The sequence below is a fragment of the Hypanus sabinus genome, chromosome 25 (genome assembly GCF_030144855.1).
Source record: "Hypanus sabinus isolate sHypSab1 chromosome 25, sHypSab1.hap1, whole genome shotgun sequence".
In the NCBI taxonomy this organism is placed as follows: Eukaryota; Metazoa; Chordata; class Chondrichthyes; order Myliobatiformes; family Dasyatidae; genus Hypanus; species Hypanus sabinus.
This window is the reverse complement of record NC_082730.1, coordinates 2,681,367-2,707,900: the sequence shown is the minus strand read 5'-3', so window position 1 is coordinate 2,707,900 and position 26,534 is coordinate 2,681,367. Positions and strand designations below refer to the sequence as shown.

General features: G+C 43.1%; 1 protein-coding gene across 10 annotated transcripts in view; it reads right to left on the bottom strand.

Annotated features, from left to right (window-relative positions):
• Window positions 1-3,207: 3,207 nt before the first annotated feature.
• Window positions 3,208-26,534, bottom strand: part of LOC132380936 (T-lymphocyte surface antigen Ly-9-like) — an 81,514-nt gene continuing 58,187 nt past the window's right edge. For 2 of the 10 annotated variants that reach the window (XM_059949905.1, XM_059949906.1), the window contains exons 5-6: window positions 25,466-25,621; window positions 11,621-13,400 (exon numbers count right to left, since the gene is read on the bottom strand). In XM_059949905.1, coding sequence (XP_059805888.1) covers window positions 13,024-13,400; window positions 25,466-25,621 — 533 coding nt within the window. In that variant the 3' untranslated portion in view covers window positions 11,621-13,023. The other 8 variants (XM_059949911.1, XR_009507878.1, XM_059949912.1 and 5 more) reach the window with 8 other exon arrangements.

The following is a 26,534-nucleotide window of genomic DNA, read 5'->3' as shown; positions in this document are numbered from 1 at the left end:
CTTGGGGTCGCGTTGCCGATGGCTGTTGGCGGGGCCGTCTAAATACGCTCGGCAGAGGATGGTTCTCGGAGAAGCTGTGCTTGAGTGGATGGTCGACGGCTCAGATGTTCAACAGATTCAGAGTCCGCTGCGATCAGGTCACTTTTGGTGTGTGCTCTGTCTGCAAGGCTGAGTTCAATGGAGCTTTTGTTATGGGCTGCATCTGCGAGGCTGAGTTGGGGTGTGCCATGGAAGTCCATATCGGGGGTATTCCCTTCTATGACCGGCCTGGGATGGCAAGGCTGTCGGGACCCTGGGGACTTGTGGAAACTGTGTGGTGATTTCTTTTGAACTTACAGTCCTTTAACATCTTTGTACTATTTTTACTGTGCCCATAGTCTGTTTTTTTTTGTTTTAAATCAGTTATGCTATTGCTTGCTCTGTCTTAACCAGATGTTGTAATTATGTGGTTTTGTGCAGGTCTTGCAGGTTTTTGGTCTTGTTTGTCTAGTGGATTTGGAGCTCCTTTCCGGGGAACACGCTAAGACAGTAGCATGATATTAATATGCAGCAGCCTCTCTGGACTCTGGATTGGGGATTGCCAAACGTTATGTGGATTTTCTGGTGTAGTCTGTTTTGTCATATGCTTCTGTGATATCATTCTGGAGGAACGTTGTCTCATTTTTTAACTGCATTGCATTTGCGGCTTCTAAATGACAATGAACTGAATCTGAATCTGAATCTGAATTAAAAGATAGTGGCAACCTACCTAAATTAAAAGAGTCTGAAATGGCTGAATGTAAGTGAGGCAAAAGCAAAGAGGAAATTGCCTTATAAAACTCTCCAGAAAATCCATCAGGACCTGGGGCCTTCCCCAAGTGCAAAGAGAGAACAACCTCGGTAATTTCCTCATAAGAAATAGGTTGACTGAGCTATTTTCGATTATTATCAGAAAGTGTAAGAATATTTAATCAATCTAAGAAATTATTCATTGCAGTATTATCTATAGGAGGATCAGAACTTTAAAGTTAAGAATAGAATTCACTAAAAGTATCATTTATTTCTAAATGATCAGATGTTTTATCACAACTAGCTTTACAAATTTCTTTAATTTGGCATTTAATTATAAAGGTATTTAATTGCTTAGCCAATAGTTCACCTGTTTTATCTCCATGAACATAAAAATGACTTTTATCTTTTAGAAGTTGAGTTTCAGTTGGATAAGTTAAAAGAAGATCATATTTACTTTTAATTTCAACATGTCTTTTGTATAAAACAGGATCTGGAACCAATGCGTATTTTTGTTCTACTTTTTTCAACTAATTAGCTAATTCATTTCTCGCCTTATTAGCTTTTTTTCTTAACCCTTGTGGTAAAAGAAATAATTTGTCCTCTAATACAGACCTGAAAAGCATCCCATAAAATAAGACTAGAAACATCTTCTACTGTATTCTCTTAGAAAAAGGAGTAATTTGTCTCTCCAAATATTAAAAAAATCCTTATCAGATAACATAATTGGATTAAAACTCCAAAATCTGTTTATGTTGGAGACACCAAGAAGATTTAAAGATAAAAAATAAGGAGGATGATCTGAAATAGCAATTTATTTATACTCACAAGATTGAACCAATGTAATGAATTGACTATCAATAAAAAAAAATAATCAATCCTGGAATAAGTATGATGAACATGAGAAAAAAGTGAGTACTCTTTATCTGTTGGATGGAAAAAGCACCGAATTATCATATGGGGGTTATTGGGAGTGGACCCAAATGCAAGACACAGACACTAAACTACTAGGAACAGGAGTAGGCATGAAAAGGAAGCAGGGAAAGTGAGGAAGAAAGGACGGTGGACATGACAAAGGCCCTGGACGAGAGAAGGATTCCGGGCCTGAGCTAGGACTTGACTAGGATAGCGGAACCGTGACATGGAACTGGGAACTAGGAGCCTGGGTTGGGACTCCGAGCCAGAGAATGAACAAGGACCCAGAACCTGGGTCTTAACTCGGGCTCAAAGTGGGACCTCGATGAGAACACGATGAGGATAGGGTTCTTCGAGGCTTTGGTCTTGACTGCGAGCCAGAGACAGGGCAAGGACTCAGGACCTCGGTCTTGACTCTGGCTCAGACTCCAGAACCCAGCGAGGACAAGATGTGGCTACAGAATGAGGAGAGGCAACAGGACTGGATGAAAGGCTCCTGGACAGGACAAAGGAACCCCAGCACATGACGAAGGAATCCCATCACCAAGTTGGACAAGGTACTCCTAGGCTGGGTGAGGCACATGGAGAAGACTACACATGGTAGCTGCAGATGGCTGGACCTACCTAGCGACAGCGAGGACACAAAGATGGTTCCCAACACTAGGTAGCGGCAAACGGCTGGACCTACCTAGCGTGGTAAAGAAACAAAGACAGTTCCTAACACTATATAGTGACAAATGGCCGGACTTACCTAGTGAAGGCATGGACACAGAGGCAGTTCAAAACAACGAAAGACACTTCCTTATTTTGCTCCGGTGGTTGAACCTGACAGCGGTGAAGGCAAGGCTAGGCAAGGCTCCAGGTGAGGTAAGGCGATGTAAGGCTCCAGAGGGAAGTTGAAGGGAAGGGATACAGACAGGTGGATTTGGACAGGAACAATCCAGCAGCCAGAGGCTGAATCTTGAAGCCATTTATGAAGCCAGCTCAAACAGGAATCAGCTGCGTTAACAGAAACTGGGGAAAACTGGAAAACCTGGAATAAGGAACTAGACTGGACCATGAACCAGAATGTGGATTTCATGGATCAGACCATGACACAAGCATCAAAAATATCACATTTCATTTAAAAAGATTGGATAAAGGAGGCAGATCTACTAAAAGTCAACTGTTTAAAAGATCTAAAACAGAATCCAAACAACAGTTGAAGTCTCCTTCTAAAACCACAGAATACAGACTTAAATCTGGTAAAAGCAAAAGAAAAGTGTTCAAAAAAGAACTGGATCATCAATATTCTGGGCATACAAATTAACAAAAACCATTGATTTATTCTCTAATTTCCCTGAGATTATAACAAAACACCCATTGGTGTCAGAAACTACATTGTGTTCAATGAAAGAAATTGATTTGTCTATAAGACTTGAAATCCTCTGGCCTTTGTTACAATCCAGCAACAATGAATTTAGAATTGAGACAGATTTTTTTTATAAACAAAGAAACATTTATTTAAACTTAGCTCAACAACAAATGAAAACAAATGACTAAGTTAACTGGAAGTTAACTGCTATATGGCAACTCGAACAGTTCTTAAAGCAATAAATGCGAAAGTCCAAATGATTTATACAGTCAATTAGGAGAGACTTTCCTGAAGTTACGAATTCCTTGATGATGTGACGTTACTGCTGATCCTAGCCGAAATATGCCTTGCCTGAAAGATTAACAACAAAGGAAATAAAAATGGCTTAAAGGAACTGATCTTTTCCTTGGCCAATAACACTGTGCCCAACCATTTCTGCTTTCACAATGCAGAGGCTATCTCGGATGCAGGTTACTACTTCCTGAATGAAGATTCAATCAGATTGACCCTGTATTAAGGCTGACGACACCAACTTTACTCGATCCTTCAGGTTCCTGTACTTCGGTAAATCTTCACTCTCTGACGGGATTGCAAAGGAAGAAACCAAAACTGGTAGCATTTGGCGAGATTGTCGGCAATAACCTTTGAAACTTAAGGTAGAATATAAAACTCCACTTTAAAACAAAAACTGCGTCATAAGACGAATAGGCAGTATAACAGATTAACTGGTGAATTAAACAACAAACTAACCTGCGTCACAGCAAGGCTTTCCCGTTTTATACCTGTTGGAACAGGCAATTACATGACCTCCCACTGGCATGAAAATGACATCATGTGACCTCACACTGGTGGGAAATTACATCACCCAGCATCAAAAGACCATTACATCATGCTCACCAGATACTCAATTACATCATGGTCATAAGAATGTCGCAAGATATCCACGGAGTATGTAACTTCCTAGCCTGAAAGGAGGAATGGAAATTTAAGTCTTTCCAATAGCTAATAGGACATAAATTATCACATTTACAAGCATGTGTTTCTTGTAAAAATAATTGAGACATTCAATTTCTTAATATAATTAGATATCTTATTACATTCCCCAGGATTCTTTAATCCTTCTACATTAAAACAAAGTAAATTAAGTAAATTAATAGCATGATCCATATTAAATATTACTTGAAAGAGAAGTTAGAATAAAAACCACAGGATGTCATTTAGTGGGTGTTGGGGGTGCACCCAAATGCAAGACGCAGACACTGAACTACCAGAAACAGAACTAGGCATGAGAAGGAAGCAAGGGTAGTGAGGAAGAAAGGATGATTGACATAACACAGGCCCCGGACGAGACAAGGATTATGGGCCTGGTCTAGGACTGGACGAGGATAGCAGAACCAGGACATGGAACTGGGATCTAGGTGCCTGGGCTTGGACTCCGAGCCAGAGGATGGTCAAGGAACCAGAACTTGGGTCTTGACTTGGGCTCGGACTCCAGAACCAGGCGAGGACAAGACATGGCTGCAGGATGAGGAGAGGAACAGGACGGGACAAGAGACTCCTGGATGGGACAAGGAAACCCCACCACAGGATGAGGGAATCACAGCACCGGGCTGGGCAAGGCACTCCTGTGCTGGGCGAGGCACATGGATATGACGAGAACACAGAGCCTTGATCAAGGGAGAACAGGAAAGCAGAACACAGAGCCTTGGTCAAAGAAGAGACAGGAACATGGAAAAACTGAGCCAGGACACTTCCTAGGGTACAGGATGTAGGTCTGGGACTCATTACACAGAACGCTGAACATGACGAGACAGTTCTCAAAGCTAGGTAGCGGCAAAACGGCCAGACCTACCTAGTGAATGCATGGACTCGGAGAGGCAGTTCCCATCACTAGATAGCGGCAAAATGGCTGGACCAACCTAGCAAAGGTGTGGACACAGACAGACATTTCCAAAGAGGGCGAGGCTCCAGATACAGGCCAGGTGAGGCAAGGAAAGGTGAAGCGAGGCAGAGGCTCCAGACACAGGTTGCAGAGCAGGGCTCCAGGCATAAGTAGCTGACAGGGCTTCAGAAGGTCGTAAGGGAACAGTCCTGCCTCAGGGTAATGACAATGATGGCCTAACTTACCCAACAGAGGCAAGGACCAAGAGGGACAGATCCCACCGTAGGGTAACAGCAAGGACGGCCTGTGAGGACAGGATACTGATGGAACAAACCCACACCAAGGCAAGGACAGGATAATGACGAGACAAACCCCACAGAGACAAGGACAGGATACTGACAAGACGAACCAGCACCTACATTCTAACCCAGGGCCACTTACATTCCTGTCTCCAAGATGAGAATTAGGTGCCTACAATTAACACCAAATGAGACGAGGGACAGCTGGAAGACCTGGAGTCTGAAGTTCACGGACCAGACCATGAGCCAGAACACAGAATTCACGGAGTGGACCATGACACAGGAATATATATTAAGAAACAGTAACCAAGCAACAAATGAATCTAAGAGAACGAAACAGCTGATAGAAAAATAGAAGTGCACCCCCCACCCAAAGAGAGAAAGTCAACCAAAGGGCAGTCAACAGGTAAAACTACCCATTGCCTCCCAGAACAATGTACTGGCTGAGCTCCAAAAAATGTTCAAGGCTGACTGCATTCCAACAAGACACAACAAAAGACAGAGCAAAATTAAACTTATTAATAAAACCTCATGAAAAATATAGCATAAAATATTAAAGAGGCCTAAGAAACAGTACATATTAACCTGGAAAGTGTTAACACAATAAAAACTTAGTAACGTTAAATCCTAAATTTTCTGTGTTACGTACCCTGTAACGGGTTAAAAGAACCAGCAGAAATGGAACACACCTGCAGTCTGGTTTTGTTATTAATGAAACACTATTTTATTAGTATCTATGTAAGATAGCAATTTAAAACCAGATAACTCAAACAGGTTAGCACAGTTTATACATATATAAGTGTGTAAGTATAAAACCCCAAACTTCTTCAAGCTCAGGTGGTAAATGATACAGTCTTACGATCATATAGGTATGAAGTCAGCATTGAGTTGAGTAGCATTAAGGAGAGAGAGAGGAGATTTCTTCTCCAGGTAAGCTGAAGCCGTCGATCTTTCCATTATCCATCGAAGTCCTGTTCGTCACAGACTGTGACCACACAAAAGGGCACCATCTTCACGCGGTAAAACTATTAACCCAGGCAAGGGTTAAACACAGCTATAGCCTTCCACTTGTCACCTCTTTCCCACACTGTGAGCAAAACCCACCCTTTCGTGGGCACTCAATGCTGATCGGGTGTCTATTTCATCTGTATTTCTGTCTGTGTCCTCTCTGTGTCTGTCTGAAAAGCCAGTTGACCTTGTGTATAAACCAAACATGCTGAAAGCCAGCAGTCCATTATATAGCTCCGCCCTTCCATCACCATAGTGACTCAAGAGCTGCTCGGTCCTCTCTCTGAATCAGTGTACACACTCTTTCTCTTTTTAAAGGCACAGTCGATAATGAATAAACCTTAGGATGTCATCACACATCCCTCCTTTTGGGAAAAAATTTAAACAAGGAGCAAAATTTTTGTCTAACTATCGATTATGCAGCTTGAAGCAATACATGTGTAATTATCAGGTAACATAGAAAAAGCGTATACAAAGTTTGACTTAACAGCTGGACAAACAGTCTGCTATAGTGTTGTCAGTACCTTCCTCATGTCTTATTTCCATGTCATATTCTTGCAAGATCACTCTCCAGTTTAGTAACCTTCTATTCTTATCCTTCATTTTACTCAGAAACACTAATGGATTATGGTCAGTGTAAACCACGAGTGGTTTCTGCGCAGGACATATATAGATATCAAAATGTTGCAGAACTAAAATGAGAGATAGCAACTCCTTTTCAACAGTGGAGTGATTTCTCTAGTGTGTATTAAATTTCTTTGAGAAATAAGCTACAGGACATTTAATGTAATCATGACCCTTTTGTAGCAATACTGCCACGGCAGCTTCATCACTAGTGTCTACTGCTATAGAAAATGGTTTATTAAAATCAGGTGCTTTGAGCACAGGTTGATAACACAGAATGGTTTTCAGGCATTCAAATGCTTCCTGGCACAGGTCACTCCATACAAATCTTTCACTCTTCCCTAGTAATTTCATTAGGGGGAGAACAATATCCACAAAGTTTTTACAAAACTTATGGCAATACCCAACCATTCCTAGAAACTTTCTTAAAGCTTTCTTGCCCATTGAAACAGGAACCTTCACGATAGCCTGGGCCTTGGTCTGCACAGAAGCCAGTTGACCCTGGCCTACTATATAGCCAAGAAAAGTAACAGTGCTGTGGCCAAGTTCACTTTTAGTGAGTTTGACGGTAAGCTTGGCCTTGGACAGCCTGTCAAACAGCTTCTCTACTGCCGAGATATGCTCTTCCCTCATGTCATTCCATACAACCAAATCATCAGTATAAGCACTTGTATTTTCTGAACCTCAAATCACAGAATTAATCACTCTTTGGAATGTCCCCAGCACATTTTTCATTCCAAAGGGTAAAACATACTCGTATTTTCCAGATGGTGTCACAAACGGAGTAATTTTTCTAGCCCTTTCTGTCAAGGGAACACACCAGTAAGCCTTAAACAAGTCAATTTTCATAAGGTATTTAGCCTTTCCCACCTATCAATACAGTCATCCACTCTCAGGATGGGATAAGCATCTGTCTTGGTCACTGCATTAACTTTCCTGTAATCAGTACAAAATCTCAAGTTACCATCTGGATTAGGCACAATAACACAGGGCTATACCCAGTTTGAGGTAGGTGGTCTAATGATGCCATTTGTCAGCATGTATTGATAATTGCTAATGCTGTTCAGCCTCTAAATGATGAATTTTATTGTCAATGTTTTCCAAAACAACTCATCACCATGGCCAGGCACTTGATCCTCTCGCTGACATTTCTCCCACTCGAACACTATTTTTCTGCCTGTTCTCTCTGCCTACCTGCCTCTCTAGCATCATACTGCCTTTGTCTTTCTTTATCCTCAATCTCCAATTTAAGTCTATCGAACTTCAGTTGTTCCAATCATAACTGGATCTCCTCTTTACCTACAGGAAACCCCTTTAACTTCTCTTCATCAAATTGCTTCGTAGAGATATAGTATTCAACTATTATCCTTTGAAGTTCTACCTTTGACGTACTCTTTTTTATCCCCATAAGTTTCAACTCTTCAACAATGTCCCGCAATTCATCCTTTCTAGCTTTGTTCAAAGCCACAGGGTCTGGTGATGCCAGAAAAACCGTAACTTCTATTTCTGCTGCTTTCCACACATGAGCCAATCAAAGAGAAAGTAGCCAATAAGAGTGATAATCACTCAACCAACAAGCCCCCAATTTACTTCATATCCCAGACGCAGGCCCCAATTTTGTTATGTACCTAGTAACGGGTTAAAAGAACCAGCAAAAATGGAAGACAATTGGAGTCTGGTTTTGCTATTAACAAAAGACTATTTTATTAGTATTTATGTAATATAGTAATATAAAACCAGATAAATCAAACAGGTTAGCAGGGTTTATGCATACATAAGTGTGTAAATATAAAACCTCAAACTTCTTCAAGCTCGGGTGGTAAATGATACAGTCTTACAATGGTATAGGTATGAAGTCAGTTCAGTTCGTGATATTGAGTTCAGTAGAATTGAGGTGAGACAGAGAGGTGATTTCTCCTCCAAGTAAGCCAATGCTGTTGATCTTTCCATTGTCCTCTGAAGTCCTGTTAAAGTCACCGACTGTGACCACAATAAAGGGCACCATCTTCACGCGGTAAATCTAACAACCCTGGCAGGTGTTAAACACGCCAATAGCCTTCTACCGGTCACCTCTTTTTCACACTGCGAGCAAAACTCACCCTTTTGTGGGCTCTCGATGCTCATCCAGTGTCTATTTCTTCTGTGTTTCTGTCTGTGTCTTCCGCGTGTCTTTCTGAAAAGCCAGCTGACCTTGTATATATCCCAAACATGCTGAACACCAGCTGTCCATTATATAGCGCTACCCTTCCATCACCATAGCGACTCACGAGCTACTCCTGTCCTCTGAATCAGTGTACACAAACTCTCTCTCTTTTTAAAGACACAGTCCATAATGAAGACACCTCGTCACATAAGCAAAGAAATAACAGTACAAAAATATTAGATATGAAGTTATAGCAAAAGTAAAAAAAAACAATTATTCATAAAAGAAAGTAATGAACAGTTAGACTGCTGGTTTTAAAACCAGGATCCATCAGGCAGACACAACATAGATTTATGTAGGGAATATTGAACAGTTAAACTTCTGATACTGATTCGGAAATTAAAAAATCCTGCACCTCTTGAGTCAAACGGGACCATTTCTGAGAGTCATGTTTCAAAATGATTCTAAGGTGAGCGGGTTAACAAATGTATGGTTTAAAATCTTTATTATATAATTTGGACATAATCTTTTTTAATCTTGAAGCATTCATTCAACACATCAGGTGTAAAATCCTCCACAATTCTGATCTTCCGGCCTTCATAATCAATCATACCTTTCCGATGAGATTCACGAGTTTTACGTTCCTGTCATAATTGAGGGCGCTGGGAGTGGACCCAAATGCAAGACACAGACACTGAAGTACCAGGAACAGGACTAGGCATGAGAAGCAAGCAAGGAAAATGGGGAAGAAAGGACAGTGGACATGACACCGGCCCTGGACAAGACAAGGATTCCGGGCCTGGCCTAGGACTTGACCAGGAAAGCAGAACCAGGACATGGAACTGGGAACTAGAAGACTGGGCTTGGACTCCGAGCCAGAGACTGGACAAGGACCCAGAACCTGGGTCGGACTCGAGAACCAGGTGAGGACAAGACGAGGCTACAGGACGAGTAGAGGCACAGGACGGGACAAGAGACTCCTGGACAGGGCGAGGGAATCCCAGGACCAGGACCTATCCTAGGGTACAGGACGTAGGGCTGGACTCATCACACAGAACACAGAGCCCGGACCCCTCCTTGGGTACAGGACGTAGGGCTGGGACTCATCACACAGATCACAAAGCTGGGACCACTCCTTGGGTACAGAATGTAGGGCTGGGACTCATTACACAGAACGTTGAACACGACAAAACAGTTCCCAATGCTAGATAGCGGCAAAACGGCCGGACGTACCTAGCGAAGGTGTGGACAGAGACGGACAATTCCAAACAGGGTGAGGCTCCAGACACAGGTGAGGCAAGGTGAGGCAGGGCTCCAGGCAGAGGCGAGGCAAGGCAGGGCTGCAGGCAAAGGTGAGGCGAGGTGAGGTGAGGCAAGGTAAGGCCCCAGGCAGAGGCGAGGCGAGGCAAGGTGAGGCAAGGCAAGGCTCCAGGCAGAGGTGAAGCGAGGCGAGGTGAGGCGAGACAAGGTTCCAGGCAGAGGCAAGGCAAGGCAGGGCAAGGCAAGGCTCCAGGCAGAGGCGAATTGAGGCGAGGCTCCAGGCAGAGGCGAGGCGAGGTGAGGCAAGGCAAGGATCCAGGCAGGAAGGTGAAGAGAAGGGATACAGACAAGAGGCTTGGACAGGAACAATCCAGCCATCAGAGGCTGAATCCTGAAGCTATTTATGAGAACAGTCCAAACAAGAATTCGCTGCTCCAACAGAAACTGGGGAAACCCGGAAAACCTGGAATAAGCAACATGGACCGGACCATGAACTGGAATACGGATTTCATGGACTGGACAGTGACAGTTCCTTTGTTTGAAAGTCGTGAAGACGGATTATCACTGAATGGAGTTGTTCTTCAGGAGAATGTCTCGATACTGGTAAACCATGAGTTCAGTCCATTTTAGGTGGAGATTTAAAAATATTCGGAAATAAGTTAGCCAAAAGGTTTGCAAAAAATTCTGAAGGCTGATTGTTTTCCATTAACTCTTTAGAACCCAGAATTTGTACATTATTTCTTCTGTTTCTATTTTGTAAGTCGATAATCTTCTGTCTCAATTTTTCATTAACCTTTGACTGTTTATCACAGGTCTTTTCCAGGTCGTCAATCTTCGCATCCAACATCATCAAAGTGTCTCCATTCTCTTTTATCCGTTTATCATGTTCACTTAAACTTTTTTGAATAGAATCCAATTTTTACATCCATTTGTTTAAATTCAGCACTGAGTTGCTGGAATTTCAATTCCTCTGAAAATTCATTTTTATGCTTCCAAAGTGCCTCCGTAATAGATTCCAAAGTTGTAGGAGGTCCCCTTTCTCAGTAGGTTTGGAACCCCTCATCGGAAAACAATATTGCTTTTAAAAGTAGGTTTTCCAAAACAAGTTGGAAACAGTAAATTGAATAGAGTAGGAGCGGTAATAAAAACACTGCTACTCCATCAACTGCCAGTAGAGTTCTCTCATGCAGCAGCTTTGAGTGGCCTATGGACACGGCCTCCAAGATCTCACTGATCCTCCACACCACCAAGAGTCTTACCATTAATAATATATTCTGTCTTCAAATTTGACCTACCGAAATAAACCCCTTTGCACTTATCTGGGTTGAGCTCCATCTGCCACTTCTTAGCCCAGTTCTGCACTCCCCGCTTTCAGATAAATCATAGGAAAATGTCTCATTGTTAGGTCAAGTAAAGCATCTATCTGATCAGTCACTGCCATTCCCAGTAAGTGACACATTTGGAGACACCTCCAGTGATACATCTATTATTTTATTTGCAGCTGCAGCAGACCAACCATTGCTCTGAGCAGGAAAATATTACATGCCCTGAAAACAACCTTAAGAGATTCTTTTTCCTTTGGCAATATGCATACTCTGAATACTTAGAACTAAAACTGAAACATCTCATATTTCTTATTTTATTTATTTATTGAAGTGTATCATGAAATACAGTATGACAAAGAAAATCCTTCACGTTTCCTAAACATTTAAATGGTGTTGTCATTCAGTGGGCTAAGGGTTTTATTAACAATGAGACACTAACTTCCATTCTGTGTCTGTTGTTACAATTTGTAGCAGTATTCTAACTTGTAACTGACTATGTCGATACTTGAAGCTCTAAACTGTTTCAAAGTAAAGGTTGTAGTATGTTTATTATTTAGAAAATGTATGCATTTCATTCATTAACACATAAATAATTACATTTCATAATTATATCTAAGATTTCAAAATTATATTATCATTACATAAAAGAAAATTCCAGCTTCGCGCAAACAAATGCTAGGTAAGCGGGAGAATTGAAGTTACCACATGGCCGCATACCATGCATCTTAGAGGAACAGTGTTTGCACTGTGTGTCACAGGTTTTAATCTTTCCTTAAAGACTACTATCCTAGTCTAAAGCTCGGTTTTCTCTTGAGGTATTACAGGACGGTAACCACTGCAGTCTCAATCACAATCCTTTTTGGCATCTGCCACCAAACTCAAAGTGACCACTTATAACTACCAAAGCTTTCTTCTTCTTTATCAGTCTCTCTTTCTCTTTGTGTTTCTCCGTTTCTCTTTTTCATCCTCTTTCTGTCTTGGTCTCTTTACACACACATACACACACACACACACACACACACACACACACACACACACACACACACACACACACACACACACACACCTCAAACTATCAGCTTTTATTTTAGGAAATAGGCTAGCATGGCATCTGGTGAAATGAGTTTTGACTATAGAAAAATATTAGATCTAACAACCTATGGCTTCACATTCTGTCTGATATCTGATGCACAATTTTAATAGATAGCACATGCAGTTAGTTTTTGACCAGGACTCTTCTGTAGTCGGGAAACACTAGGTCATCGGATAGCCAGCCAATTGTCAGTACATGGGCTGAGCTAAGACAGTGCGTGTCTGACAGAAGTAATGGAAATTGTTTCTTTGTATAATATGGCTGGACACGCTTTCAGGACCTCACAACTGGCCGTGTTTTGATATCCCAAGGAAGTGGCCTGAAAGGCAAGTGCGCCTTCAAGGTTCCGGATTTACCTGGCTCTGGGGACGTGCTGATGCCAACTCTCTGGTGCGCAGAGCTGGGAAAAGCGAAGCAACAGACTCTTAACGTCATAACTAAGTGAATTGCTTGTTATGTCTCCCCTCTCGCTGTGTAACAGGACATCTCTTTTTCCCTTACTAGGAAGAGATAAAGCCTGTGGTATATCAAATGACTGAGAGAAAGAACTTGTAATTTTTGGGGTACTGCAAGTCTGTGTCTTTATTGATGCTTTGCTGCACGCTTGAGTGCTCAGTAGTGGGTGCTGATGCTTTTTTTGCTGGAGGAGAGGGGGGAGCAGGGGCATTGGGATTCTAACTTTATAACTGTCTTTCATTCTTTGGGTCACTCCTCTGTTTTCCTGGACATCTGCAAAGAAAGATAATTTCAGGATGTCTATTGTAGAGTTTCTCTAACTTTAAATTTACCTATTGACTGAGCATAAATAAGCTAGTCAAGATGAAAACAGGAAGGCTCTTATTTTTTTTCTCCATCACCGACAATGTGACAACAGAATAAGTCAGTCTCAACAGGAATCTGGAGAGTGGTAGTAGATGGTTACCTCTGTGACTGGAGAAGTGTGACTTTTGGAGGACCACCGGGATCCACACTATATCTGTTGAAATTTCTCATCTGTTTGAAGGATTTGGATAACTAGACCACAAAACTTCCGGATGACACCAAGACTGTAGTAGATGTAGGCCTCCATTAGTCTCAATAGACCATGGATTTGTGCCTTGGTGTGTACTGATGATGGAGGAAGGCTATCAATACTTTCAGCAGAATATGGACCAATTGGAAGATTCAGCTGAAAATGGCAGAGAAGTGTGAAATGCTGCACATTGCGAGAGCAAACCAGGGTATGATATACACTGAACTGTACAGCACAGAGGAGTGCTGTAGAGAAAATTGATTTGGAAATGCAAATGCACAATTCCTTAAAGGTCGCATCACATCTAAATAAGCCTGGAGAGATAGATTTTGTCACATTTGCTTTCAAGAATCAAAAGTTGACTGCAGGAGTTGGAATAATATGTTGCATTGTGTAAAGTATTGGTGAGACAAAATTCAGAGCAATATGCACATTTCTAGTCATCTACTGACTGGAAATGTATCAATAAGGTTTAAGTCGTACAGAGAAAATGTACAAGTTAGTTGCACTTAAGGTATTTGACAACCGGTTAAAGAGAAAGTTTGAATAGTTTGGGATATTATTTGCTGAGCATAAGAGAAAAAAATGAGATTTTAGAGAAGTACATAAAACTATCATGGTTACACATTGTTTGAATGCAAGCTGGCTCTTTTTTCTACTTGGGAAAGAGGGGGGAGAGACAGGGAGTGTGGAAATGACAGTGAAAGAAAAAAACGTACTAACTGAGAAAAAGAAATCTCTTTTTAAAAAATGACCCATGGTTATGACAGAACCACACCCACCTCCCCACCACCACTACCACCATTCTGAAGTGAATTCCAGGCAGCTAAGGGTGATCGGGGTGAAGCCAATGAAAATTCAACAATGAGATCAGGATCCAAAATATCTTGGATTGGAACCCAACTCCTTTCCTTGGAACCATACAGCTCCCAAAGAACTATCTACTGGAACTGCCCCTTGAGCAGTTTGTGGATAATGTAATCTGGTGATTTGTTTATGATCTAGGAGGAGGGGCAAGCTTAGTAGTAGCAGCTAATAGGGGTTTAAGCTTAGAGATGTGAAAGGAGGGATATATTCAAAGTGCCCTAGTAGACTGTAATCTATACATCACCAAACCAAAATTCAGGAGGCATTCAGCAAGCCAGACACATCCATGGAAAAGAGAAAACTGTTGATGTCTTGGACTGAGATGCTTTATCAGCTGTGGAAGGAAAAGGGAGGTTAGGGCTACATTGTGGGGGGGGGGCGTGGTAGGAGAAGTACAAGGTAGTAGGTGATAGGTGTCCGTACCTCCAGTTGAACTGTGATATTTTGTGTTTTTCCCCCTAGCTGTCAGTCTGTGGTTTTGTATTGCTGTGTGCTTCTGTCCCCGCTCCTGCTCTACTCCAGCCTCTGTATCATTGAGTACTCCGTCTCTCACCTGTTTCTCATTATTACTGTATTGCTGCCACCCGTGTTTCATTGTGCTCCACCTATCATCTGCCTCTCTGTTTATTGCTCAGTGTGTTTCATTCCTGTGTTTTCACCTGTTTGTTGCCAGATTGAGCCAGTGAATTTTCCTGAGCCTTTCCAGCATTCATATCTGTACTTTGTCTGAATATTGACTCTGCCTGTTACCCGATTCTGGTTTTTGGATTTCTCTGGATATTTTGATCCCTGCCTGGACCTTGACGCTGACTTTGTTTGCACCTCAGGATTTGTTACTCAATTATTATCACTGTGTTCACAGTATTGAGTCTGCGATTGGATCCCTGCTTCATCGCCCCGACAATAGGTGAAACTGGGAGAGAGGGAGGGATAAAGTAAAGAGCTGGGAAGCTGATAGATGGAAGAGATAAAGGACTGGAGAAGGGGGATTCTGATAGAAGAGGGTAGAAGACCATGAAAGAATAGGAAGGGGGAGGAGCACCTGAGGTTGGCAGATCAGGAATTGAGGTGAGATAGGAAAAAAAGAATTGGGAATGTTGAAGCAGGTGGGGCAAATACCAGAAGTTTGAGAAATCAGTGTTTGTGCCATCAGGTTGGAGGCTACCCAGACGAAATATAAGGTGTTACTCCTCCAACCTGAGTGTGGCCTCATTGCAACATACAGGAGGCCATGGACTGACATGTTGGAATGAGAATGGGAAGTAGAAATGAAATCGGTGGCCACCAGGCAATCCTGCTTTTTTCTGGCAGATGGAGCATAGGTGCTTCTTGAAGCAGTCTCTCAATCTATGCTGGCTCTCACTGATATACAGGAGGCCACACCAGATACATTAAATGATCCCAGCAGGCTAACAGTAAAGTGTAGCCTCACCTGAAAGGACTATGGAAGGCAGTGGACAGGTGTGGAACTTATTCCACTTGCAAGGATAAGTACCAGGAGGGGGATCGGTGGAGAGAGCTGAATGCACGAAGAAGTCGCATAGGGAACAATCCCTGTGGGAAGCAGAAAGCGGGGTAGAGGGAAAGATGTACTTGGTGGTGGGATCCCATTGGAGATGTTGGAAGTTATAGAGAATTGTGTACTGGATACAGAGGCAACTGGGGTGGCAATGAGTCCAAAAGGAACCCTGTCTCTGCTGGGGTGTGAGAAGTAGAGGAGAGGTGATGAGGGCAGTGTTGGTGGTGAACAGCATATTTCTTGGAAGAAAAGCCTCAGACTGAGAGCAAATATGGTGTAGATGGTGAAACTAAGAGAAGGGGATGGGTTTAGAAGAGATAGACTGGGAAGAGTTATAGTCCAGGTAGTTCTGTGAAGCAGATAACCCTTCTTCAAGGAAAGAGGATTTCCTTCCTCCACCATCACAAGTGCTCTCATCCACATCTCTGTCATTTTGCACACATTTGCTCTCACCCCCATCCTTCTGCCACCGCACCAGGAATAGGACTCCTCATCCTCGCCTACCAGTAGCCTCACTGTCCATCACAAAATTCTCCATAACTTCTGCCATCTCAAACAACATCTTACCACTGAGCACATCGTTCCCTAGTCCCCTCCACTCACTTTCCACTTCCTGCAGCGATCTTTCCCTACGTGACTCCCTTGTCAATTAATCCCTCCCACTGACCTCCCTCCTGGTATTTACCTTTCCAAGCAGAATAAGTGCCATATCTGTCCCTAAACCTCCTTCCTTACTACCATTCAGATCCCCAAGTGTCCTTTCAGGTGAGACAACACTCAACCTGTGAGTCTGTTGGGGTCATCTACTGTATCTGGTGCTCCATGTGGCCTCCTGATAATCAGTGAGTCTCAACATAGATTGGGAGATCACTTCACTGAGCACCTACGCTCCATCCACCAGAAAGAGCAGGATCTCCTTGTGGCCACTCATTTCAATTCTCCTTCCCATTACCATTCTGGTATGTCTGTCCACGAGGCCCCATGTGCCACCTAGGCACTAAGGGTTCATATGATGATGATGTCAGTCCATGGCCTCCTCTACTGCTGGCATGAGGCCACATTCAGGTTGGAGGAGCAACACCTTATATTCCATATGGGTAGCCCTCAACCCGATGGCATGAACACAGATTTCTCAACTACCAGTAATTACCACCCACCCCTACTTCACCATTCCTATTCCCATTCCCATTTCCCACTCTCACCTTATCCCCTTACCTGCAATTTACCTCCCCTTTTCTTTCTTCCATTGTATTCTACCATCTCCTATCAGATTCCCCTTTCTCCAGTCCTTTATCTTTTTCACCTATCAACTTCCCAGATCTTTACTTCCCCCCTCCCTCCCGGTTTCACCTGTCGCCTACCACCTTGTAGTATTCCTCGTCTCCAACATACCCGCCCCCCCACCTTCTTGCTCTAATCCCATCTTTTTTTTCAGTCCTGATGAAAGGTCTTGGTCTGAAAAGTGGACCTTTTTTTCACTTTTCCATAGATGCCCAGATGCTGCCTGGCTTATTGAGTTCCTCCAGCACTTTATGTGTGTTGCTTGGATTTCCAGCATCTGCAGATTTCCTCACCTATGTTACAGGATTGATCCTCTTCACAATTCAATAAGTCTAATGAAGCAAGGAGCTAGCTTCCGGATTTTAGCTTGAAGGGAGGATTTGGTCTTGAGTGGAGAGCCAAACCCACTGACCCACGCAAAAAGAACGCCTGCTTCTGTCGGCATGGACCTGCGGCCTCGCCACAACAGGACAAAGTACCACTTGACTTGAGGCCATCGCTGTCAACAGAGTTCAATAAACTGTTTAGCAAAGGGAACACCAACTTCCACTTCCTGTGCTGGAAATAGAGCAGGCTGAAACCCAAACTGGCATTCGAAAGGAGACATGTCTGTCGAAGAATGGTGAAGGTGGTTATGAACTATCTCTGCCCAAATTAAGTGGTTACTACAAGAGGTTTGGTTATCAGAAACAAGGCAGTGAAGAGTCCGTTCGAAGTCTTGGTTAGTCCTCTTGATCTGACCAGTTGTTTGTGTGTGAAAACCCGAAGTGAGGTGAGAAGTAGCTTCAATAATTTTACAAAATGCCTGCCAAAACTTGGACACAAATTATGGACCCCTGTGAGAATCAATATCAGAAGGACATTTATGTATCCAAAACACCTGCTGCAATTTAGTGAAGGGAAATGTCTACAGGACTTGTGAAAATCAATCAACCAGGACTAAAATAACAGGAAAAGAGTGTGGTGGACAAACCAGTGGTAAAAAAAAATTCAGCGAAAGATGGAACCAGGAGCGGGACGGGACGGATAAGACCCTGAGGAGCAGAATGGAATCTTTGGAACCGGCACAAATGTCTCAGGATAATGACTTAACGTCCCTATTGATATGAAATCTAGGGTGTGTGAAATCCCAGGGCACAAGCTGTTATCTTGGATGCATGCCCCCGTTTGAGGACCTCTGACCGATTTTGTGTGGCACAAAAAGGTGACCTCGAGGAATATTACTGGGAACTGGATTACTCCCATCGACACTGATATATCTAATTTTAGCTTCTTCTCAAAGTGCAGGGTGAATTCTATCATAGACCCTTTTCCTCTCCTGACAGTCACCTAGGGAACTGCCTTCTGCAACTTAAGGGTGGCTATTTCCCTATAGCTCCTGTCTATCACTTCCTCTTACTCCTGTAGGAGCTGAAAGTCATCAGGTTACAGCTCGAGTTCCTTAACACAGTCCCGAAGGAGCTGCAGCTCGATACATTCATATAGGAAGGAGATTGAAAATCTGGATGAATGGTGCCATAACAACTGCTCAGTCAATGTCAGCAAGACCCAGGGACTGATTATTGACTTCAGCCCTCCCCACCATTGAACACATCTACATGGAGTGCTGAAGCAAGAAAGCAGCATCCACCAAGGACCCTCAAAATCCAGACCATGCTCTCTTTTCACAGCTGCCAGCAAGCCCCCACCACAAAGTTCAGAAACAGTTATTGCCCCTCCAATATCAGGCTCTTGAACCAGAGGGGTGAACTTTACTCGCCCATCACTGGGCTGTTCCCACAACATATCGGCTTACTTTCAAGGACTCTTCACCTCATGTTATTGACATTTATTGCTTGCTTATTTATTTATTTATCTATCTATCTATCTATCTATCTATCTATTTATTTATTCATTCATTCATTCCTTCTGTATTTACATAACTTGTTGTCTTTCACACATTGAAGTTTGTCTACCCTGTTGGGTGCAGTCTTTCATTGATTCTGTTTTATTTCTTGGATTTACTACATATGCCCACAAGTAAATGATTCACGGGACATCTATGGATTTTCAGAACAAGTTTACTTTGAACTTTGGAAGCGAATCCAATGATCCAAAAATCTGAAGTTTTCCCCTGCACCATGTCCTTAGCCACATGTTACAGTGCATGCAACCATATAACAATTACAGCACAGAAACAGGCCATCTCAGCCCTTCTAGTCTGTGCCAAATGCTTACTCTCACCTGGTCCCACCTACCTGCACTCAGCCCATAACCCTCCATTCATTTCCTGTCCATATACCTATCCATTATTTTTTTAAATGACAAAATCAAACCTGCCTCTGCTACTTCTACTGGAAGCTCATTCCACACAGCTACCACTCTCTGAGTAAAGAAATTCCCCCTCGTGTTACCCCTAAACTTTTGCCCCCAACTCTCAACTCATGTCCTTTTGTTTGAATCTCCCCTACTCTCAATGGAAAAAGCCTATCCACGTCAACTCTATCTATCCCCCTCATAATTTCAAATTTTAATTTTTATTTAAATTTTAAATCAAGTCCCCCCAACCTTCTACGCTCCAAAGAATAAAGACCTAACTTGTTCAACCTTTCTCTAAAACTTAGGTGCTGAAATCCAAGTAACATTCTAGTAAATCTCCTCTATACTCTCTCTTTGTTGATATCTTTCCTATAATTTGGTGACCAAAACTGTAAACAATACTCCAAATTTGGCTTCACCAATGCCTTGTACAATTTTAACATTCCATCCCAGCTCCTATACTCAATGCTCTGATTTATAAAGGCCAACATACCAAAAGCTTACTTCACCACCCTATCCATATAAGATTCCACCTTCAGGGAACTATGCACCATTATTCCTAGATCACTCTGTCCTACTGTATCCCTCAATGCCGTACCATTTACCATGTATGTCATATTTTGATTATTCCTACCAAAATGTGCACTAACTCCCTATTTCCGGCCTCACCCGCACATGGTACAGAGAGAGTAATCCCTTCAGGTTCTTGTCCTTTAACTGTGAACCTGACTCCCTGAAAGCTCTTTGTAGAGGCTTGTCACCCTTTCTGCCTGTGTAATTGGTTCCAATCTGGATCATAACTTCTGGCTGCTCACCTTTCCCATTAAGAGTGATATGGACTCAGGGATGTCTCTGACCCTGGCACCTGGAAAGTAACATCATATCTATTTGTCATGATTTCATTCACAGAATCTCTTTTGTCCCCTTAAACAGTGAATCCTCTTATCACTGCTGCTCACCTCTTCTTCAGCCTTCCCTGCTGAGCCACAGAACCAGACAATGCCAGAAACCAGACTGCTGTGACATTCCTCTGCAACAGTGTCCAATAGTATCCAAAACTGCATGTTTTTTATTGAAGGGAACAGCCACAACAACTCTGTACTGATTATTCATTGAATCAAAGAAACATACAGCACAGACACAGACCCTTCAGCCCATCTTGTCCATGCCAATCCATTTAAACTGCCTACTCCCATCACCCTACAATGGGACCAGAACCCTCCATACCTCTACTCCATTGTACCTATCCAAACATCACTTAAGATTGAAATAGAAATCACATGCACCATTTGTGCTGGCAGCCCATTCCACACTCTCATTACCCTTGGAGTGAAGAGGTTTTTCTCCATGTTCCCCTTAAACTTTACATCTTTCACTTTTAACCCATAACCCAGTGGAAAAAGCTTGCTTGCATTGGCTCTATCTATACCCCCCATAATTTTGTATATCTCTATCAAATCTCCTCTCAATCTTCTATGTTCTAATGAAGCAAAACATGTTCAGTCTTTCCTTATAACTCAAGTCCTTCAGACCCAGCATCAACCCTGTAAATTTCCTCTGTACACTTTCAACCTTAGTTACATCTTTCCTATATGTAGGTGACAAAAACTTCACACAATACAGCAAAATTGGCCTCAGCAATGTCTTATACAACTTCAATGTAACGTCCCATCAGCTGTCCTCAATACTGTTCTCTTTCACTGTCCTTACGGTCACCCAGTTACCTGCATCCTGCAACTTAGGTATGACTGCCTCCCTGTAACACTTAATCAAGCAACTTTTCTGTCCCCTGAATGATCCACAGTTCATCCAGTTCCAGCTCTATTTCCCTAACGTAGCCTGTGAAAAGCTGCACCCAGGTGCACTTCTTGCAGATATAATCGCTAGGGACACTGGAGATCAGCCCGATTTCCCACATTGTACAAGAGGGACAAGCCACTTCCCTGAGTTCATTCTCTCTGGTCTACCTGTGTTCTAATAAAGAGAGAGATCTCTACAGAAACCTCAAATTCACCTCTATCTTGGCACCAACATTTCTTGTTGGTGGATTGTTTTTTGGGATGAGGGTGTCGATTGTCATTTGGAAGTCATTTGCAACTAACTCAGCAACTTTCTAAATGAGAACAATATTCTAGAGAGGATTCCATGCAAACCATTGCATGGAGTCAGCCCTCACCAAAATTGTCAGTGACCTGATAGCATAGCACTGATGCCAAAAGGGTCTCAGTTCTAATTCAGCTCAATCTACTTTAAGTGCTGCCTTCAACCCAATTGACCACAACATTCTCCTAGATCACCTTGAGAACTGGGTTGACCTCACTGGTGTTGCCCTTAATTGGTTTAATGTATCTCAGAAAGAAAATTTATTGTCTGTCTTAGAGACAATTTCTCTAAGAGATATGATGTAGCTTTTGGTGCTGAAGGAAGCTGCTTTGGTTCCCTACTAGTATCCTTATACACGTTCCCCTCAGGAGACATCATTAGAGAGCATAAATTTGATTTCCACAATGTATCTCTCAGTCAAGCCTAATGATAGCACTCTATCTTCTCTGACTTCTGGTACGGCTGCAATAAACAAAAGGATGAGCAATGATTTCCTGAAACAAAATGAAGATAAAATTGAAATACTTCTGGTGGGTCCCAGAGTCAAAAGAGATAAACTTCTTGATAAACTTGGGAACTTGCCTCCCCTTGAAAAATCAGAAGTAACAAACCTAGGAGTCTTGCTTGATTCAAATTTAAAGATTCAATCCCACATAAAGGAAGCGACCAGAGCAACATTGCTACACTTAGAAACATTGCAAAGGGATATCTATTTCTGCCTTGTAATGATGCAACAAAACTAGTTCACACCCTTAAATTAAATAGACTAGTTTACTGCAATGCAATTTTTACTGGCGATCCAATGTTATCTATTGATAAACTTCAGCTTACTCAGAATGCTGCTGCTGGTCTTTCAACTAAAACCAGGATGAGGGAGCATATCACTCCAATCCTAAATATTTGCATTGGATCTTGTATCTTTTAGAATTGATTTTAAAATTCTATCACACTTGTTTTTAATGCGCTTAATGGACTGGGACCAGAGTATGCCAGAATTGCTTTTGTTTTATAATTCTGCTTGAGCTCTCAGGTCTTCTTCAGCTGGTCTCTTGAACTTAAATGAAAAATGGTAGATCTTTTTTTTTACAGTACTTTCCCTATCTGTGGAACTCAGTACCTACAATGAAAAGGGATGCAGTCTCACTAACACTTTCAAACCTATTTATTTAAACTCACTGTTAACTAACATCTTTTTGTCATTTATTTTTATGTTTGCACTTTATCTCGTTGTAAAACACTTGGAACTACATGGTATGCACAAAGTGTGATGTATAAATAAGTTATCATTGTTGGGTTCAAGTGTTGCTTGGATGAGGAATATTGTTGCTGGGTGTGGATTTTTGGTTGGCCTGAGGTGTTCATGTCATTGTGATCGGATGTTGATTGATCTTGAGTGTGGTTTTTTGGTGGGATTGTCATTTTGGGGTTGAGGGATTTAGTTATATTGGTTTATATTTTCAGTAGGGTTGTTGATTGAAGTGCAGAATTGTTTGGGGATCAGGTGTTGTTGGGATCCAGCGGTTGTGTGAGTTGGGATATTGTTTGAGAGTGGGACTGGGGTGACTTTATTGTGCAATGAGGGTCAATGGAGGTCAGAAGTGGGGATGTTCACTGGTGAGTGCACAATATTCAGTTCTATTCCCACGTCAGCAGGTGAAGCAGCCCCTTTCTGCATGCAGTATGCCCAGGACAACAGTCAGACACAGGCTGAGAAGTGACAGGTGACATTCACACCACACAAGTACCAGGCAGTGACCATCTCCAACAAGAGAGCGTCTGACCACCTCCCCTTGATATCCCCATTGTCCAGTTCCCACCATGAACACACTGGCATCACAACTGACCAGAAACTCAACTGGACCAGTCACATCAACACCGTGTCTACAGCAGCAAGTCAGAGACCGGGGATCCTGTGGGGAGCGACTCACCTCCTCACACCCCAATGCCTCTCCCCGATCTGCAACTCAGAAGTGTGATGGAACACTGTCCACACCTGGGTGAGGTCAACTCCAACAACACCTGTAAGGACTGAACCATCCTCCCTATTTTTGTAACCCACTCTGGTCCCTGGACCCCTCCCCCACTCTGTAACTCCTTACAGCTTCATGGATATCCAACAACAGAATATTTTTTTAGGTTACAATATCTTTCAATAGGTACATTTATTGTCAGAGAAATGTATACAACATACATCCTGAAATTCTTTTCCTTCGCATCCATCCATGAAAACAGAGTGCCCCACAAAGAATGAGTGACAGTTAAATGTTAGAACACAACACCCTCGTCATCTTCCCCCTCCCACGCATAAACAGCAGCAAATCATCGATCACTCCTTACCCCATCAGCAAAAAAACATTGGCACCCCCCCCCCCCCCCACCGAGCACTCAAGCATGCAGCAAAGCATCAGTAAAGACATGGACTTGCAGTACCCCAAAGACTGGTTTTAGAATGGTTCTTTAATGTTACTGTACATTTACAAATTTAGAGCAGAGAGTGAACATCTGAAGCAAAAGCTGGAAATGTTGAAGGCCCTGGGCAGGTAAGGCAGTGTGTGTGGAGAGCGATTCAGATGAAGGGTGTGAAACATTAACTCTTTGTCTCTCTCCACAGACGCTGCCTGAGACACTCGATGTGTGACAGTGCACAGCTGAGTAATGTGCCCACTGCCTGAAACACCCATCAATAGGCTCTCAGACTGTGATTTCTCTGGTGAAACCTTAACTGGTTCATTTTGACCGAGAACATAAAATATCATCAATAAACTATTTGCAATATGTAACCCTTCCCCAGCCCTGGAGTATGGGGAGAGGAGTCCCAGGACTCTTCGCCAAGTCAGACCTCCTGGGTGCGGGTCTCTCTGGATTGCCCATGGGCTCTTTGGTTGATTTTAATTTCAGGAATTTCCTCCAGGATGTTAATGGTTAAATGGGGCACAAGAACTGGGTGGATATCCCAGGAAAGGCTGTAGGAAGATCACTGGAGATCCCGTCAGTAACACAAAGCACAGCACAGGTTCAGTTATAAACCTCAGTCTGGGAGACTGACCAGATCCAGGGGTGGGGTCACCAGAGGTCACTGCAGAACCCTCGGGTGTTTAAAGTGATTCCCCCCTCACCGGGATTGTGGAACAGGGACAGTGGTGCCAGTGGGATGCTTCGATGCTCTCAGTCTGTGCCATGGGTGGGCACCGTTCCCCAGTATCGAACACACACTGTCCCGACGGAGTGAGTGTCTATGAGCTGTGTTCTCCACCAGATCAACTGTTCAAAGAATGTGTCACTGCCGGCTCTGCGGGACAGAGAGCAGAGGTGAGGAGGCCCCATCAGTGCCTTTCCTGATCAACACATACATCCCTCCAATCTGCTCCCTCAGCCCCTCCACTCCTCCTCCTCCCTGCTCCCACAGACCCGCCCCTCCTCCTCCCTACACCCCCAGACCCTCCCTTCCTCCTCTCTGCTCCCTCCCCCACACCTCCACATTCCCAAAGCTCCTCCCCTCTTCCTCCCCATCACCACATGTATCCCTTTTTGATGCCTTTCCCATCTGAGTGTACTTGCATGAGTGAGATGCCAGAGTGTACAGAGCAGAGATGACCCTGGATTATATGCAGCATAACACACGCAATAATCACACTGAGTATCACAATAGGAATTGTACAACCAGTATGTGACGATCTGTAAACTGGTACTGGGGGGGTGGGGAGAGACACCTACCGTCAGATGTACCAGATTTCTTTCCCATACATTTGTCCCAGTGTGAGCGAAGATCATCCCGCTTTCTGTAGAGTACACCGCAACACAGAAGGATCAGAATGAGTATCACGACAACGGCAATGATCAAAACAGTGTGTGACGGTTTGTCATTGGGATCTGGGAAGGAGAAAAGATTCTGTGATTAATCCCATTCTCACACTTCCAGTAACAAGGAATCGATGGATCTTCTCCCTCTCACCACAGGCCAGAGAAAACTCTCCCATCATGAAGGGGGAGGGGGTGGAGAGAAAAGATTACAGAATTAACCCCATTCTCACACTCCTAGTTCCAATCATCCTCACATCACTCCCCTTATATCACAGCCAACAATGTCAGCACCTGGATCTCCAATGATGTTAAACAAGATCCTTCACACTGTCACTTGGTAACCACAGTGTCCTGTATTGCTGACTGTATCTCAATTGATGTTAATCCAACTCCCTCACATCATCCGACAGTCACCCCTCTCCCCCATTGTCCTATATCCCTGACTCTATCCCCAATTAAAGTTCAAAGTTGAAAGTACATTTTGTTATCAAAATATGCATACATTATAGAACCTTGAGATTCATCTCCTGACAGGCAGCCACGAAACAAAGACAAAATCAACCCCACAGATATGAAAAAAGACCATTGAATACTCAATGTGCAAGAGAAGCAATCCATCACGCAAACAGTAACTGTAAGCCAATCGTGCTTTTGAACTGAGATCTGCAAGAGAGTCCCACACTTTAGTGTAGAGCCATGTAAACTTGGTGGGGCAGCGATCTTAGTTGGCCCGTACTTCACCTCAGGCCCCGTCACCCAGACCTTTCTGACAGCCTGACGTTTCCAATCTGGCTCGGCGCCTAACTCTCCATCCCAACATCGGGTTGAGCAGCGATCTGAGGCAGCCCAAATCTCGCCTTTTCTATCTGGCTCTCTGGTTAAATCTCCATCTGAACAACAGGCTCTGCCTCTTGGATACGCTTCATCACTTCAATTCGACCTGTAAATCTCCATCCGAGGATCATGCTGGGTTGTGTCCGGT